The sequence below is a fragment of the Syngnathus typhle genome, linkage group LG2 (assembly GCF_033458585.1).
Source record: "Syngnathus typhle isolate RoL2023-S1 ecotype Sweden linkage group LG2, RoL_Styp_1.0, whole genome shotgun sequence".
NCBI lineage: Eukaryota > Metazoa > Chordata > Actinopteri > Syngnathiformes > Syngnathidae > Syngnathus > Syngnathus typhle.
Genome location: NC_083739.1, coordinates 20291639 through 20304760, shown reverse-complemented (window position 1 = coordinate 20304760; position 13122 = coordinate 20291639). Strand labels below are relative to the sequence as shown.

At 41.2% G+C, this 13122-nt stretch overlaps 1 protein-coding gene across 1 annotated transcript in view; it reads right to left on the bottom strand.

Moving 5' to 3' along the window:
- Window positions 1-1520: 1520 nt before the first annotated feature.
- The window catches only part of ctnnbip1 (catenin, beta interacting protein 1), a 14313-nt gene continuing 2711 nt past the window's right edge, over window positions 1521-13122 (bottom strand). The window contains exons 2-4 of the mRNA XM_061299195.1: window positions 8611-8725; window positions 8138-8228; window positions 1521-3439 (exon numbers count right to left, since the gene is read on the bottom strand). Of these exons, the coding sequence (XP_061155179.1) occupies window positions 3381-3439; window positions 8138-8228; window positions 8611-8706 (246 nt within the window). The 5' untranslated portion in view covers window positions 8707-8725 and the 3' untranslated portion in view covers window positions 1521-3380. The remainder of the gene's footprint in view (window positions 3440-8137; window positions 8229-8610; window positions 8726-13122) is intronic.

Below are 13122 nucleotides of genomic sequence, written 5' to 3'. Positions count from 1 at the left end.
CGTGGAGAGGTCAGGGCTTGCTCGATTCAACCTGGCATCACCTCACTGTTCACTCGGGCGATTTCATCCCCTGTTGCTATGGCAACCACACCTGCAGGCTTATGAAAGCACACGTGGAGGTGAATGCGAGGTCCCAACGCCAAAGCGCTATGAGTGAAGCACAGAATGAGAATTTCTGAGTTTTTATGTCGGTTATAAGGTGAGATTTGGTGTGTTTATTGATCTAGAGGAGAGGGTCACATTGAGCATCATCAATGCTGTACTAAAATGCCCTACAGCGTCAATAAACCATTTTGCGTGTGAAATTGTTTTTGTTGCCACTTGAGGCAAGACCACTGTGACCTGTAATTTTTCTTCAGTGACCAAACAGTGTAAACCCGGACAAAAAAGGCGTATTAAAAGAAAATAGAACATCATTGGGTTAACAGCACATTAGAGAAAATTATGTAAGTGAATGAAAAGTCAATGCAACATACTGACCTTCGTGATTGTACGGGTGATTGCGTAATTCGCCATTGATTTAAAAAAAAAAAAAAAAAAAAGATACATTGGTCTTGTTGAATCTTGCTGATGTCTTATTATTATTAGTTTAAATTTGTAATTATGAAGCACTTCAATTTTTATCCAGCATTCTGCCGTTTGTCCGTCCCTCCATCCTTTTTACAGTTTGAAAAAAGTTTTTTGTCGTATTAGGGTCATTGAAGACTCTTCCCGTCGGTTTGAATGATTGTTATTTCAATCATTGCAACCACACAAAGTTGCTAACATTTTACTGGACTATTGTAGGTACCAAATACAAACTAAATTAAAACTCTTTTGATAATAGAAGCTATATAATATAGTTTTGGTTATGATGTCCACTATTTTGCACAAACTGCACTGGTGGAGGTTTTAAAACTTAGATGATTCAAATGTATTACTGACTACATTCTAAAGCATCAGTAGGTAATGGGTCCCCTGATGCAAAGTTTATGTGCTGCCAAATTCAAATAATGACATCTCCATATGTGTGTGTGAGCGGATACAGTAGTGGGAATCCTGGAGGAGGACACACTATCACAAAACCACCTTTGGCTTGTTGCTGGTGAAGAGAAGCTTGAGCAGCAGTGAGAATTTGAGCTACCGTCTCATCTCTTAGTCATGAAGTGAAGGGTGGGCCGCAGAGTGCGTGTGTCTGCATGCACACAACTTTGTGTTGGCTCTTGATGCCGCATTACTGCCGGCCAGCGTGCCTCTCCCTCCTCCGCACTGTATTCCTCTTCGTTTTGCTTCACCCAGTGGGAAGGCACACTCACCCAACAACGACATGAAAAAATATGTACAGCAGAAAGTCTACACACCCCTGTTGAAAGCCCTGTTAATAAACCAGACCAATATTAGTCTGCGTCATGTAACTATCGCAATAGTATTAGTTGCGCTAAACCGGCCCCTGCGTCCGATTCATGTCAGACATCTTGTCACTGAAACAGCACTTAATGAAAATTCAACTCAGTGGTGTTCAAGGAAGCTAAAGAGAGCACTTACTGTTTCAAATGCCTTTAATGTTTCAGTTGGTATAGGTTTGGAAGCTTTAGATCAAGACATTGTCAGCAGCCAAAACAAACAAAAAAACAAACAACTAATCAATGATGACCGAGATTAAAATAATATACAAAGTTACACCTTCTAAAAAATGGAAAAAAAAATCACAGTAAAAAAAATCCAACAGCAGCGTGCGCTCTCTTTTTCAGTCACACGCACGCACGCTCACACACGCACACACACCAAAAGGTTGCAGAACAACCTCGATGAGCAAAATGTACAGTAAGACAGCTTCAGAAGAGAGGAAAAAAAACAGATGCATAGACAAATAGAAAACAAACGTAAACAGATATGTCTTTGTCATCCCATCTGCTGGCTGTTCACGTTGGCTGGTGAAGACATTAGGAAAAATAGGAATATGAAGCGCACGACGATCAAGGTGAGCTGATGCAAAGACAAGCTTGACTTTCAAACGTTACAATGACATCATTAAGTTATACAAAGTGTACTCAAAACACATTAAATACAGAGTGTGGCTATAGAAAAGCACACTGATTGGTAAAGATAGGCCAAGTCAATTAAAATATTAAATTTTTCAGTCTGAACACAATCTGTGTATCAAAATGTTTTTGTGCCAATATGCCAATTGATAATAGTGCAAGAGAGACAGTACAAACAGAATGCGCACACACAGTTGTGCTATTTTGGTTGATTGTAGTTAAAAATGACCAAATTGTTTTGATCACTGCAATGATGCGTTTGAATAACATGAAGCGGTTTAGTAAACAATAAATTACATGTCTGGTTTTTTTTCTCCTCAATGTCTCAATGTGTTACTTAAAAAAACAGCACACAATCAGGATTCCCAAGTAACTTTACAATAAACTTTTCTTCCACGTTGCAGTAACAACCACATTTTAAGAATGTGCACCTGTTTTGTAGTGTCTTTTTTTTTTTTTTTCCTGTTTCACACGTTAAAAAATAAAGCAGCACAAGCGCAACGTGGGGCTTCGTTTCAAAGGGGGGATCCCATAAATCACACCGAATCTGTCACCCTGCCCAATAATTGGTGACTGGTGATGAATGGTGGGCCAGCTGTGAACATGAACATGCACACGCGCACAAACATGTATGGACTAACTGCTCAATTTAGCATGTGCGTTCAACTAAAAGTGAATAAAGGCCATGTGTACAGTTTGTAAAACCATTTTCATTCTTGAACAATGAGTGTTCCTAAAAGCCTTTAGCCTTTCGAGGCTTTTGGTTTTTTTCCCTCTTTCAAACTCCACAGTGTGTGGGCACCAATGTTTTTGACCTTGTATACAGGAATTCAAACGTGCTTTGACAGAACCTGACACACCTCCATAGTGTTGAGGGAATCTGTGATAAAACTGTGATGGTCAACAACACAAATCTAAACCCGGGTGGGGGGGAAATAATGCTCAGCAGTTGCCACAGATGACGAGATGATCGGTGGACAAGTGAACGCTGCAGTGACTTTATGGCACAAATTTTCTTAAAGGAGCAGCTGGTGTTCAGAAAGGAGGCCCCACAGATTCATCACGGCAGTCACCACACATCGCCGCTTCTCACTTGATCCACCACGCGACCGACAAAATAACAAAAAAGAAACTACATTTGATGTTCATCCACACAATTTGAGCATCAAGGCCGCCAGCCGCTTTAACGGCTGACCGAGCACTTGAGCCGCGGCCATCCGCTTTCCTTTAAATTGGAGAGGAGACGGACAGAGCGAGCCCCTTACGGTTCCTTCCTCCATTCTTGAACTCTTCTGTGTTACGTACATATGAGGATTTGGCCGGGGCTGGGTGAGGCCAGATGCGGGTCGGGGCTCGTGGTCACTGTCGCCGGTCCTCCGTCTCTGACCGCGAGAACGCCATCACTACGTCCTCTGCACCTGTCGGACAAAGAGTCAGACAGGAGATGGTTTTTGGAGTCAATCTTTTGGAAGCTCTATCTGTCGTCATGTCCTGCGAGACATGTCAGTTCACCTCCAGATGACCCGGCCTGTCTATTTTGCGGCGGCTAAAACTTGTGTTCTCCTCAAAATAGCACCGTGCTGATGGGGACTTTCAAAGCAGCAGACGTTTTCCTGTGCCCTCCCTCAGATCGTGTCTTCTTGCTTGGTTTGTGCTACAACATGCACAATCAGCGGTGGGACAGGTTTGTGCCTTTCCAAATCATGTCAAGTCAATTTACCGTATGGAGATGTAGATCCATCGCAGATCAGGGAACGCTGCAGTGACTTTATGGCGCAAATTTCTTAAAGGAGCAGCTGGCGTTTAGAAAAAAAAGACCCCATGGCTCATGAAAACATGACTCCATTTTCAGAATAATTGTCTACAGTGAACTTCCACCAATGTGGTCTTCACTATTCAATAATTCACCTATTAGTGGCGGCCATTTTGGAATTAGTTTGACCAGTTCTGGAATACTTAAGTCATCTATCTATCTACATTATGAAGAAATATTGATGGAACTAGTCGGTAAATAAACTAACCCAAAAATTGTTAATCAAAATCCCGTAACAAGTCCGACATACAGCAGCATACATGCACAAGGATTCAGGTTCCAACATAAACTCCAATTGAAAAGACATTTCTTGTTCAACTCCCATTCTTGCCTGTATGTTGATGAACTGAATGTTGACATAAATAGCACCAACACCTTTTCAGACACCCATGAAGGAAACCAGCCAGTGACTGGGGGAAAAAAAGAAAGCTGTTATCTCCACAGCCCTCAAGTGCCTGTTGGATTTAATTACTGTGCAGATATCAAAGTAAGCCAGAGACCTTGAGCTTTCGTCTTTATTTGGCACAAACAGCGGACCCTCCTCAACAGAGTCAGACAGACCATTGTGTTTCTATATGGAATTGAGGTTGAGCTTGGGGGAGGGGGTTGGATGGGTGCTTTTAATGTGAACTTTGAAGCTTCTTGTCTCATGGGAGCTTACCGGCCAACTAAATGAGGTTATGGTGATAAAGTGAAAGCAAATAGGCAGCGGCGCGTTGACATTTGCTGTTAAGAAGGTAGGTGCACCTCAGGAGGATGAACACCTCAATTTCACAACGGCATTTCGGCCGAATTGTGCGTAATAAAACATTAGACACCGCCTGAGTGGAATGACTAAAAGGACGAATGGAACTAGGAGAGAATGGGCAGTCCGCATCAGTTACATGTTATGAGTCATGTTCGGACCTTGCTCGGCCACTAACAAACAGACATACACGCCCTTTAATGCACAATAAAGCACTACACAAAGAAGCTGAGGCTTACGCACTGGAAAGGCCGGGCCCCTTAAAGCCGTTGCCAGGCGACAGATAATGGCCAGAATGCTGCAGGCAAAATGCTTTGAGCTTCAGCACAGCTCAATATCCGTCTGTAGTCCGTGCCCCCCACCTCACTGTATGAGTGATCGAGCTTAACAAGTTGACAATAACAAACAGATAAGCTGCACATTTCAATAATGCATCACAGCTTACTTGATTATAGATCGGTGAAATGTTTAATAAAAACTACTGTTTCCTTAAAAAGACCGTAGCAGACATTAGGGTGGAAGATCGACTTGTCCTTGCAAAACACACCTACTTCTGAAGCAGACAATTGGGAAACTAGCCATGAGCTAAAAAGTGTATATGTGACTCATAACCAACCAGTATGTTAATGAATATGTGAGCTTCACCGATGATGTTTGTACTTGCTAGAAGGGTGTAAGACAATGTGCGGAATATTTATTGAATATTCCATGATAAAACTATGCTGTACGGCAATCATGAAAAAGGCTGCAGTGGATACACAAACAAATCAGGATGTAGCAAAACTAACCAAACTGCATTAAAAATGTGGCTACAGGAACGCTTAGTACAAAAGATATTAGGATCAAAGTTATTTACTTCTTCAAATGTGAAGACAATTTGGATGGGTTCTTGGGGCCACATAGGTTCCATAAAAAAATCTTCTAAGGCAGAGTCTGATTAAGGACACCTAGGTTAGACTGGCGGCATATTTGCGCTGAAACATTTTTGCAATCGAAATTAAAGCGTATTGAAAGCTAAAATGGAGTTTATACATCTTCACAGACTTGTTTTTAATTTGAAATTCAGTCTCTCATAACAAGTCTGCATTTTCCAAAACTGTAAAGCAAATATTAGACTTTTGACTAACTTCAAGGTCGTCAAGTGAAATAAGAAACCATATTTATGCATGAGGAGATACCACTGACAGAGAATCAAAATATCACACTAAGGCTGTGTAATTTGCACGCCAGCTCCCTTCTTATTCCAATCCACTGCCGCAGCATGTCGCAACAACACCAAAAGCCCACAGGGGAGCTTAGCTTTCCCGGGACAAGTAAAGTTGCTATGGAAACTCCTTTACGCCTCTCTCCGCCTTGGTTGAAGCAGCGTTATGTTTCTGACACAGAGAACTGTTAAATAAGACGAGATAACGAGTTCATTGGTTTTACTGTGACGCCAACTGAGATTTTTGCTATTTAACAAATGCCGTTATTTGAATAAAATGTTTTTATTTCAGAATAACTGTATTTTCCGGATTATAAGTGGCATCTTTTTTCATAGTTTGGTGCGACATAGTAGTGAGATATGTGTGAACCTGTTAACATATTATATCATTTCACATGTTATTTTACCACAAGAGGGCACTCTAGGCCTGTGGAATAATTGGAACTGCAACTGACGATGAGTCTGATGTAAGCAACGTAGAAGAGGAAGCGCCACATCTTCTACCTCCGGAATTGTTTAAAAGTGACAATGTTTGCTGTGCCCCTGCTGCCCTCTTACTAATCGATGAGGCTATGTCTGACATGAGCCGCTATCATGCCATGATGAGAACCTGCAGCTATTGATAGGGACCATGTGACCTTTGCATTTTTTTTTCTGTAGCTTGAATGCATTTCTAACACAGCAGCCTATTATCGTGTCATGTCGAAGGGAACACTTGGCTTGGTGAGACGGAGGAGACATCCACCCCGGAGTCTTTCAAAATGTTGTAAATATAGAATGTTTACTTTCCAATCACAGCTATTTTCATACCAATATAAAATGTATGACATACTATGTAATGTAACAACAAAACAACTTAAGGGTCCATTACAGACAATCACACAAGGGCAAGGAAGGAAGAAGTGGAGAAATTGGTGCCCTCATGTTACTAATTCGGCTGCAGTTTTTGTCAGGTTGACAACATGTCTATTTTTGTCGTTCTGAAGTAAGATCACACCATCAACAAAATTTGTACAGCTTGATCCCTTTCAGTGCTCCAGCATACTTAAAAAAATAAATAAAATAATCAAGTGTACAATTACAATGTAGGCAATCAACTTAATTTTATTTAATTTTAATTTTCTTATCCCCAAAACTATATTATGCAGTTATTTCTTATACTCGAGTTCCTAATATGTATCACTGAGAAATAAGCATTTCAGATGAGTAATTTTCAGATTTAAGTGGCGAGCTGATTACAAAAAAAAATAGTTGCACAATTACAGCATATAAATGAGATAAAATCTCAGAATTCATATTCATGAATCTAATCACCTTGAAGGTTGGAGCGATTGTCCTTGAGCGGTGAACTGAACATTTCCAAGTGATTAACGCCACTTTAGGTAATTCCATGAGGCCTAATCACTGTACTTTGGATAAGATGAACACCACTAATTATTTATTAGCACACAGTGAGAGTGGGCCGGCAGTCTGCCACCAGACACTAAATGTGTCTTTTTGTGATGTATTATGCATACCCAGCACACCTTTGGCCAGCTGTGCAGGTTCATAAGTACAGAGGGTTTGCCTATATACACACATGCACGCACACACACACGTTTGTTTACACACACGCACACACACATAAGATTATCGTTAACATCCATCCATTAATCCATCCATTAATCCATCCATTAATCCATCCATTAATCCATCCATCCATACATACATACATCCATCCATACATACATACATACATACACAAAAATCGTATGTGTCTATACGTCTGTCCACCTTTCTGTATGCATCTGTGTACCCATCTCTAATATGTGTAACACTTGTAATATGACGCAGAACAGCATAAAACACTGCAGCCCATTGAAGGTCTGTGCAAAGTCATGCGGTCTGTCCATGTAACGCCATGACAGCGTCATCTTGTGGCAGTCTCATGACAAAGGAGTGGTTGGAGCAAAAAAATGTGGTCAAAAGCGCCATCTGATGGCAGAAATCAATCACAGCAACCATAGCTCACTATGAAATGACAGTCTATGAATACTCGGTTGACAAGGTCAGACTTGCAATGTTAAGAATTCTGTACGGACACATGTGAAAAGCAACCGTTGGGGGGGGGGGGGGGGGGAAGCGCACTCAGCACACAGGATGATTCATTCTCTTGCAGTCAGTTTCTTTGCTACTGTGAGTAATCTTTCAGTGCTGTGGGGACAGTGAGTGGGGGCTCGAGTCAGGTAATGTGGGAGTTCTGCTGGAGTGCATACACCAGAAAAATGTGTGAACTCACAAAGATGCCAATGTGATGTGTGAATACCATACGCTGGATGTTCTGCTGCGCGTAAGAGTGAGAAAGTCAGCCTTACCCTGATCAATACTGTGCTGTGGCAGCTGGCTCATCTGACTGTGGACCACACCAGCATAATTTCGGAGAAAAGCCTCTTCACTTGGCGTAAGCTGTAAATAATGTGATAATGTGCCGAAAAAATGCCATTAGTAAAGTTCCCTTTTAGCAAGATGCCCCATGTTTATTATTACGGTTGTATTTTCATATGACACATCATGTAGCTGAAAAGGATGACCACAATATTAGAAACAGCCCTCATTATGAGGCAGTGCTGTTCTCAACTACTCCAAATGCCAAAATAACAATATTTCAGTTGGTACCGATTTGACAGCGTCGATCAGAACGGTACTGTTTACAAATGCAGAATGCGGCTCATAAGGTGGTGCAGATTGAGGTCTCATGTTGTGGCAATGGAGTTCACACGATCACAACTGATGCAAGCTAATGTAGACGTAAAATCAGCTCAACATGATCATTGCGTGTTCTACGTACATTTGATCCCATTTTTTTGAGCATTAGCAGGACCCGCACTTTCTGTTGGATATACATGTCTTCAGGAGACTTTCCCGGGGCCTCCTCGCGGTTCATCCCCCCTGCTCCTGTGGCTCTGCGTGCACACAAAGAAAACACACAATAAAACAGACAGATTACTTAAAAAATAAAACCACAATTAAAAACTAACTACCCCATGAAAGACTGAATATACTTTGACCTGAGGTCTAAATAAATCCTCCATTTTTTTCAAGCAAAGTCTTTGCTTCAAAGCTTTGTAGCGATCATTTTCCCACAAGGACTAATTGTTATTGTCACAAAAATTACTGCATTGTAAAAGACGGACAATGAACATTTTTGAATCATTTCACACTCACAAAGGAAGATGAAGCTAAATTTGTTCACCCCAGAGCAGAATTACCTAACTTACTAAAATAGGACATATATGGTCACCAACCAGTTGCTAAGACCAAAACTGACACCCGTGCACTCAGCATGCCAGACTTACTAACGGTTAGCCAGTACACTCTTTATTTGCTGACTCCCACGTCACTCACCAGGCCAGGCACACACACATTTAAAGCAACAGACATTAATGTGGAATGTGAGCACAATAATACCTGCACTTCACATGCACCTTTTGTGGTTTGATCCAAAATTATTTTTCCTATTTTGCGGCCGTGGGGAAATCTTGAAAAGCCAGTGCAAGTCCTGGGGTCTAAATTCTATGACAACAAATCCAAGAAGACAGACATAGCATTGTCTCCTTCAGCAAATCATGTCAGCATTCAATGTCTCCGAAGGTCACTTTGTAGATTGGCCTCCTGAGCTACGCTAGCAGTAGCATTTCATGTGAATGTTATTTAACCAGAAATGCAAAAGGAGAGGGCTGTGTTCTACAGTCTCATAAATTGATGATCTCACACCAGAGAACCCAGCCCCCCACCCGCCACCCCCTGAGGCAGGAATAAATCGTTAGAAGCTCCTCAGTAGTCCCAGCTACACAGTTGGCAAGGCCTCATTAATATTTAATGTGATTTTCCCACAGATCTCATCCTTGCCCGCTACTTCCATCTCTTCTACCCGGTCTAACTAATGACCTATTTTCACCATCAGTCTGCACAGATGCAAAATATAGGAAAAGAGGGAGGAAGTGGGGATCTTTGTCAAAAGACGATAAAAGAAATCAGCAAAGCACACCCGCATCAAAGTCAGCTGCTATCGCATTGGATCCCACCTATCACGCACCGAGCATGCGGTGGAACTTCATAAACAACCAAATCTCGTGAAATAAATGCAAGCTCTGCTTTACACAAAAGTCATGAATCTAAATGAAACATTAGAATATAACCCTGGGAGAGCAGCATATCCGTATGCAATGATTTGTTCTTCTCTAAGAATTTATCTTCAAGAGTCACAGTGACTCGGCCAGTTCTGGCAATTTAGTTCAGCCTCTTATCTCCATAAAAGGGCCACTAATACATGTTGACAGGCTCTTTGATGCAGGGCTATAGTTAATTGAGTAGTTGGCTCAAATAGGGATGCGAGTACATGGATGGAGCTGCTGTTTTTTTTGGTAGCTACTGTGAGCAAGTGAATTGACTACGATCTGATCCCATGCTTCTTTACCAATGTCTGTTTCATTCGCGTGTTCCCTTTCACCATTGTCTACAGATATTTTAAGCAGAGGACTGAAAACCGTTGGGTTGGTTACAACTTACCCAAATTGGGTGAAATCGCTAACGTAGCACTGGCGCAGTTATATCCAGCGCATTAGGTTCAAACTAACATTTTGCCTTGTCACATGGATGATGTGATATGATTCCATCTTCAGCCCAATTTGCTAGGTCAAAATAATAAACCCAACCTTGGCTAAAAGTCCCAGTCTGCTCAGAATCTACAGCCACCCAGCCAGTGGAAAGGAAAACAATTTTCTTTTTTACTGTGCACTTCTTGACAAGTCATTTATTTTCACGAATAATGTTTTAAAATGGGTTTCAAATGCTATTGAACTGTTTTGGATCCTAATTTCTGGTACAATTGAAATTTGCACTATTCTACAAACATTCAAATCAAAATCTGATGGCAATGATTGTAAGACTTAAGATTAGGATAAGAAAGGAATATTTTATGAGCCAACGCACAACACATCATGAGTTATGGAGACGGATGTAAACGCACACTCCTTGGAAAATAATCAAAATCACCACGTTTTCCTACATTTAGTGGACCATCAATGACGAATAGTCACAAGGTGTTGCCTCAAAACCCCCCTCCTCCCCAAGAGTGGAACGATTATACAACAAAGGCTCATTAATATTCATACCTATTTTGAGACGAATAACATTTTCACATCTGCTTTTGCCGGGACAAACGGCTTTAATGTTCCACATCCATTTTCTGTGCAAAATAGGACGACTGCTTTTATGAAAAGCGTGTTTGGATCTGCTTGATGTTGGCACCTGATGTTTGAATATGTGTACATATTTGGAGTCCTAACAGTATCTAGGCTCCACAATGTCCCGATGGGTGTAATTTGTTTTTTTGTCCGGCTGAAAAGACGAAAATGTCTGGCATCAGTGCTTAAATGCAGACATTCGCTTTTGGTGACGCAAAATTGTCATTTTGAGCAGAATGGGCAGGACATTCATCCTTTACAACTAACCAGCGCACTATGCTTTTCTAAGAAGTCAGAGAGGAATCGGGCCTCATATTCAACCATTAGAGCTATTTCTAAAGTAAAAATAACTACAAGTTGACATTTTAAGAACTATATACGTATATGTATACACACACACACAAAAACATTTCTGATGTTCCTGTGCTCAAACATAGTGCCCGTAAAGACATCTATTTTCGAAAAAAAAAAGAGAAAATAATTTCTATTTTCCGGCTGGTGAATTGCTATGAATGCAATTCTAAAAAAGAAAATACATAAAGCAGCGTTAAGTGTATGAATTGAACTTTTCGGTTGAATGACAACAATAAAGGATGCCGTCAAGCTCCTTTGTGTGGGTCTGATAGGTGGGTTGGATATACACTAATCCCTTGAGGGAAGCTCGAATGGGATCAGACACATACTGCTAATATTCCAGACGGAATCAAAGACGTTCTTTAATGCTGAGCGCAGTCCAACCCCCCCCAGCATCCCCATTCCGCCAGCCAACCCCCAAATCCCTTCACCCTTCGCTGTTATGTCTGTGCTGAGGCGCTAATGGGTATCACAACTCAAGAAAAATCCCAACTGCACGACAACAACCTCATCCTTACACAGGCTTTCAGATCAATTTGGTCAATTCTGATTTGCTTTACAGGTATATTACATCTATGTGTTTAAACAGCAGGAAACTTAACCAATGTTGGCAGTATATGATAAAAAATCTAGTTCTAAAATACAGTGCACACACAAATCTGGCTGTTTTTCAAGTTCTTAGTAGTGATGGGCAATTGAGCATAACAAATTGTTTGCTCAAATAAAATGATGATGGAGTGCACCAAACTATTTGGCGCTGTTGATTCAGTCTTGACTCATTTGTGGACTTAAGATGAAGAAAAAGGGCATTCAGAACATTCTGAAGAAAGATCCTCCGATCCCCTTCACAACCCTGTATAAACTTATGGGCGTTAATGAATAACTAATGATCATCAAGCAAATATGTAGTCAAATACCCCTTCCTATCCACAGATATCATCAACATTTCTTGAATGATAATACCGCAATTGATAAAGGGATGCGTTCTCCTTTAATTCATTTTCTACTGCTGCTAAATACAATAATTTGCGTGGTTAATACTTTTCGTCCCACATTCCCTCCTTGCACCAGGACAGCATAACGCTTTGCCATTCAGTCGGCTGGAAGCTCGAGGATAATTGTAGCATTCATGGGCAGTTTCTGAATGCTGTATCATAGTATCATTTGTTTTGACATTTATGCTGCTTTGAATGGAGCACAAAGTTACCATCAGTACACACGCGTATTTAAGATTGGAATTTCCTTTCATTGGACGACTATCGCCTTCTCAACTACAGCAGCACCGCTGCGTGGATACGTGCTAAACTGAAAGCAAAGTGTGGCAATTATTTGAGTTTTTTCCAAGATGGAAACCCTATTTATGAGGACTCCGTAAAGTGCCCATTTGGCAAGCTCCTGCAAATGATACGGTCTTCTTTATTTGCTGAATGCCACAGCAGTGCGACATTTCTAAAAGACTGCAGAACGTTAAATTTAGAACACTATAAATAGCACACCAATTTAGTCATTTATGACATAGCATTTAGCGTCTTAGTGAGAAGATGAGAAATTCATGAATGATATGAACAATCACTGACTGCGCTGAGTCTGCCTTGGGGGATAACATGCAATGTGATAGGTCCTCCTATTTGCAGAGGGTCACGAAGGGCAAAGAGTGTCACTGAGGCACGGCTCTGTCCACTTGTGCCACTTGGCTGACTCCGCAGCTCACATGATGCACAACAGTGGACTGCGTTGACACAAATCAAACTCCTTCAGGA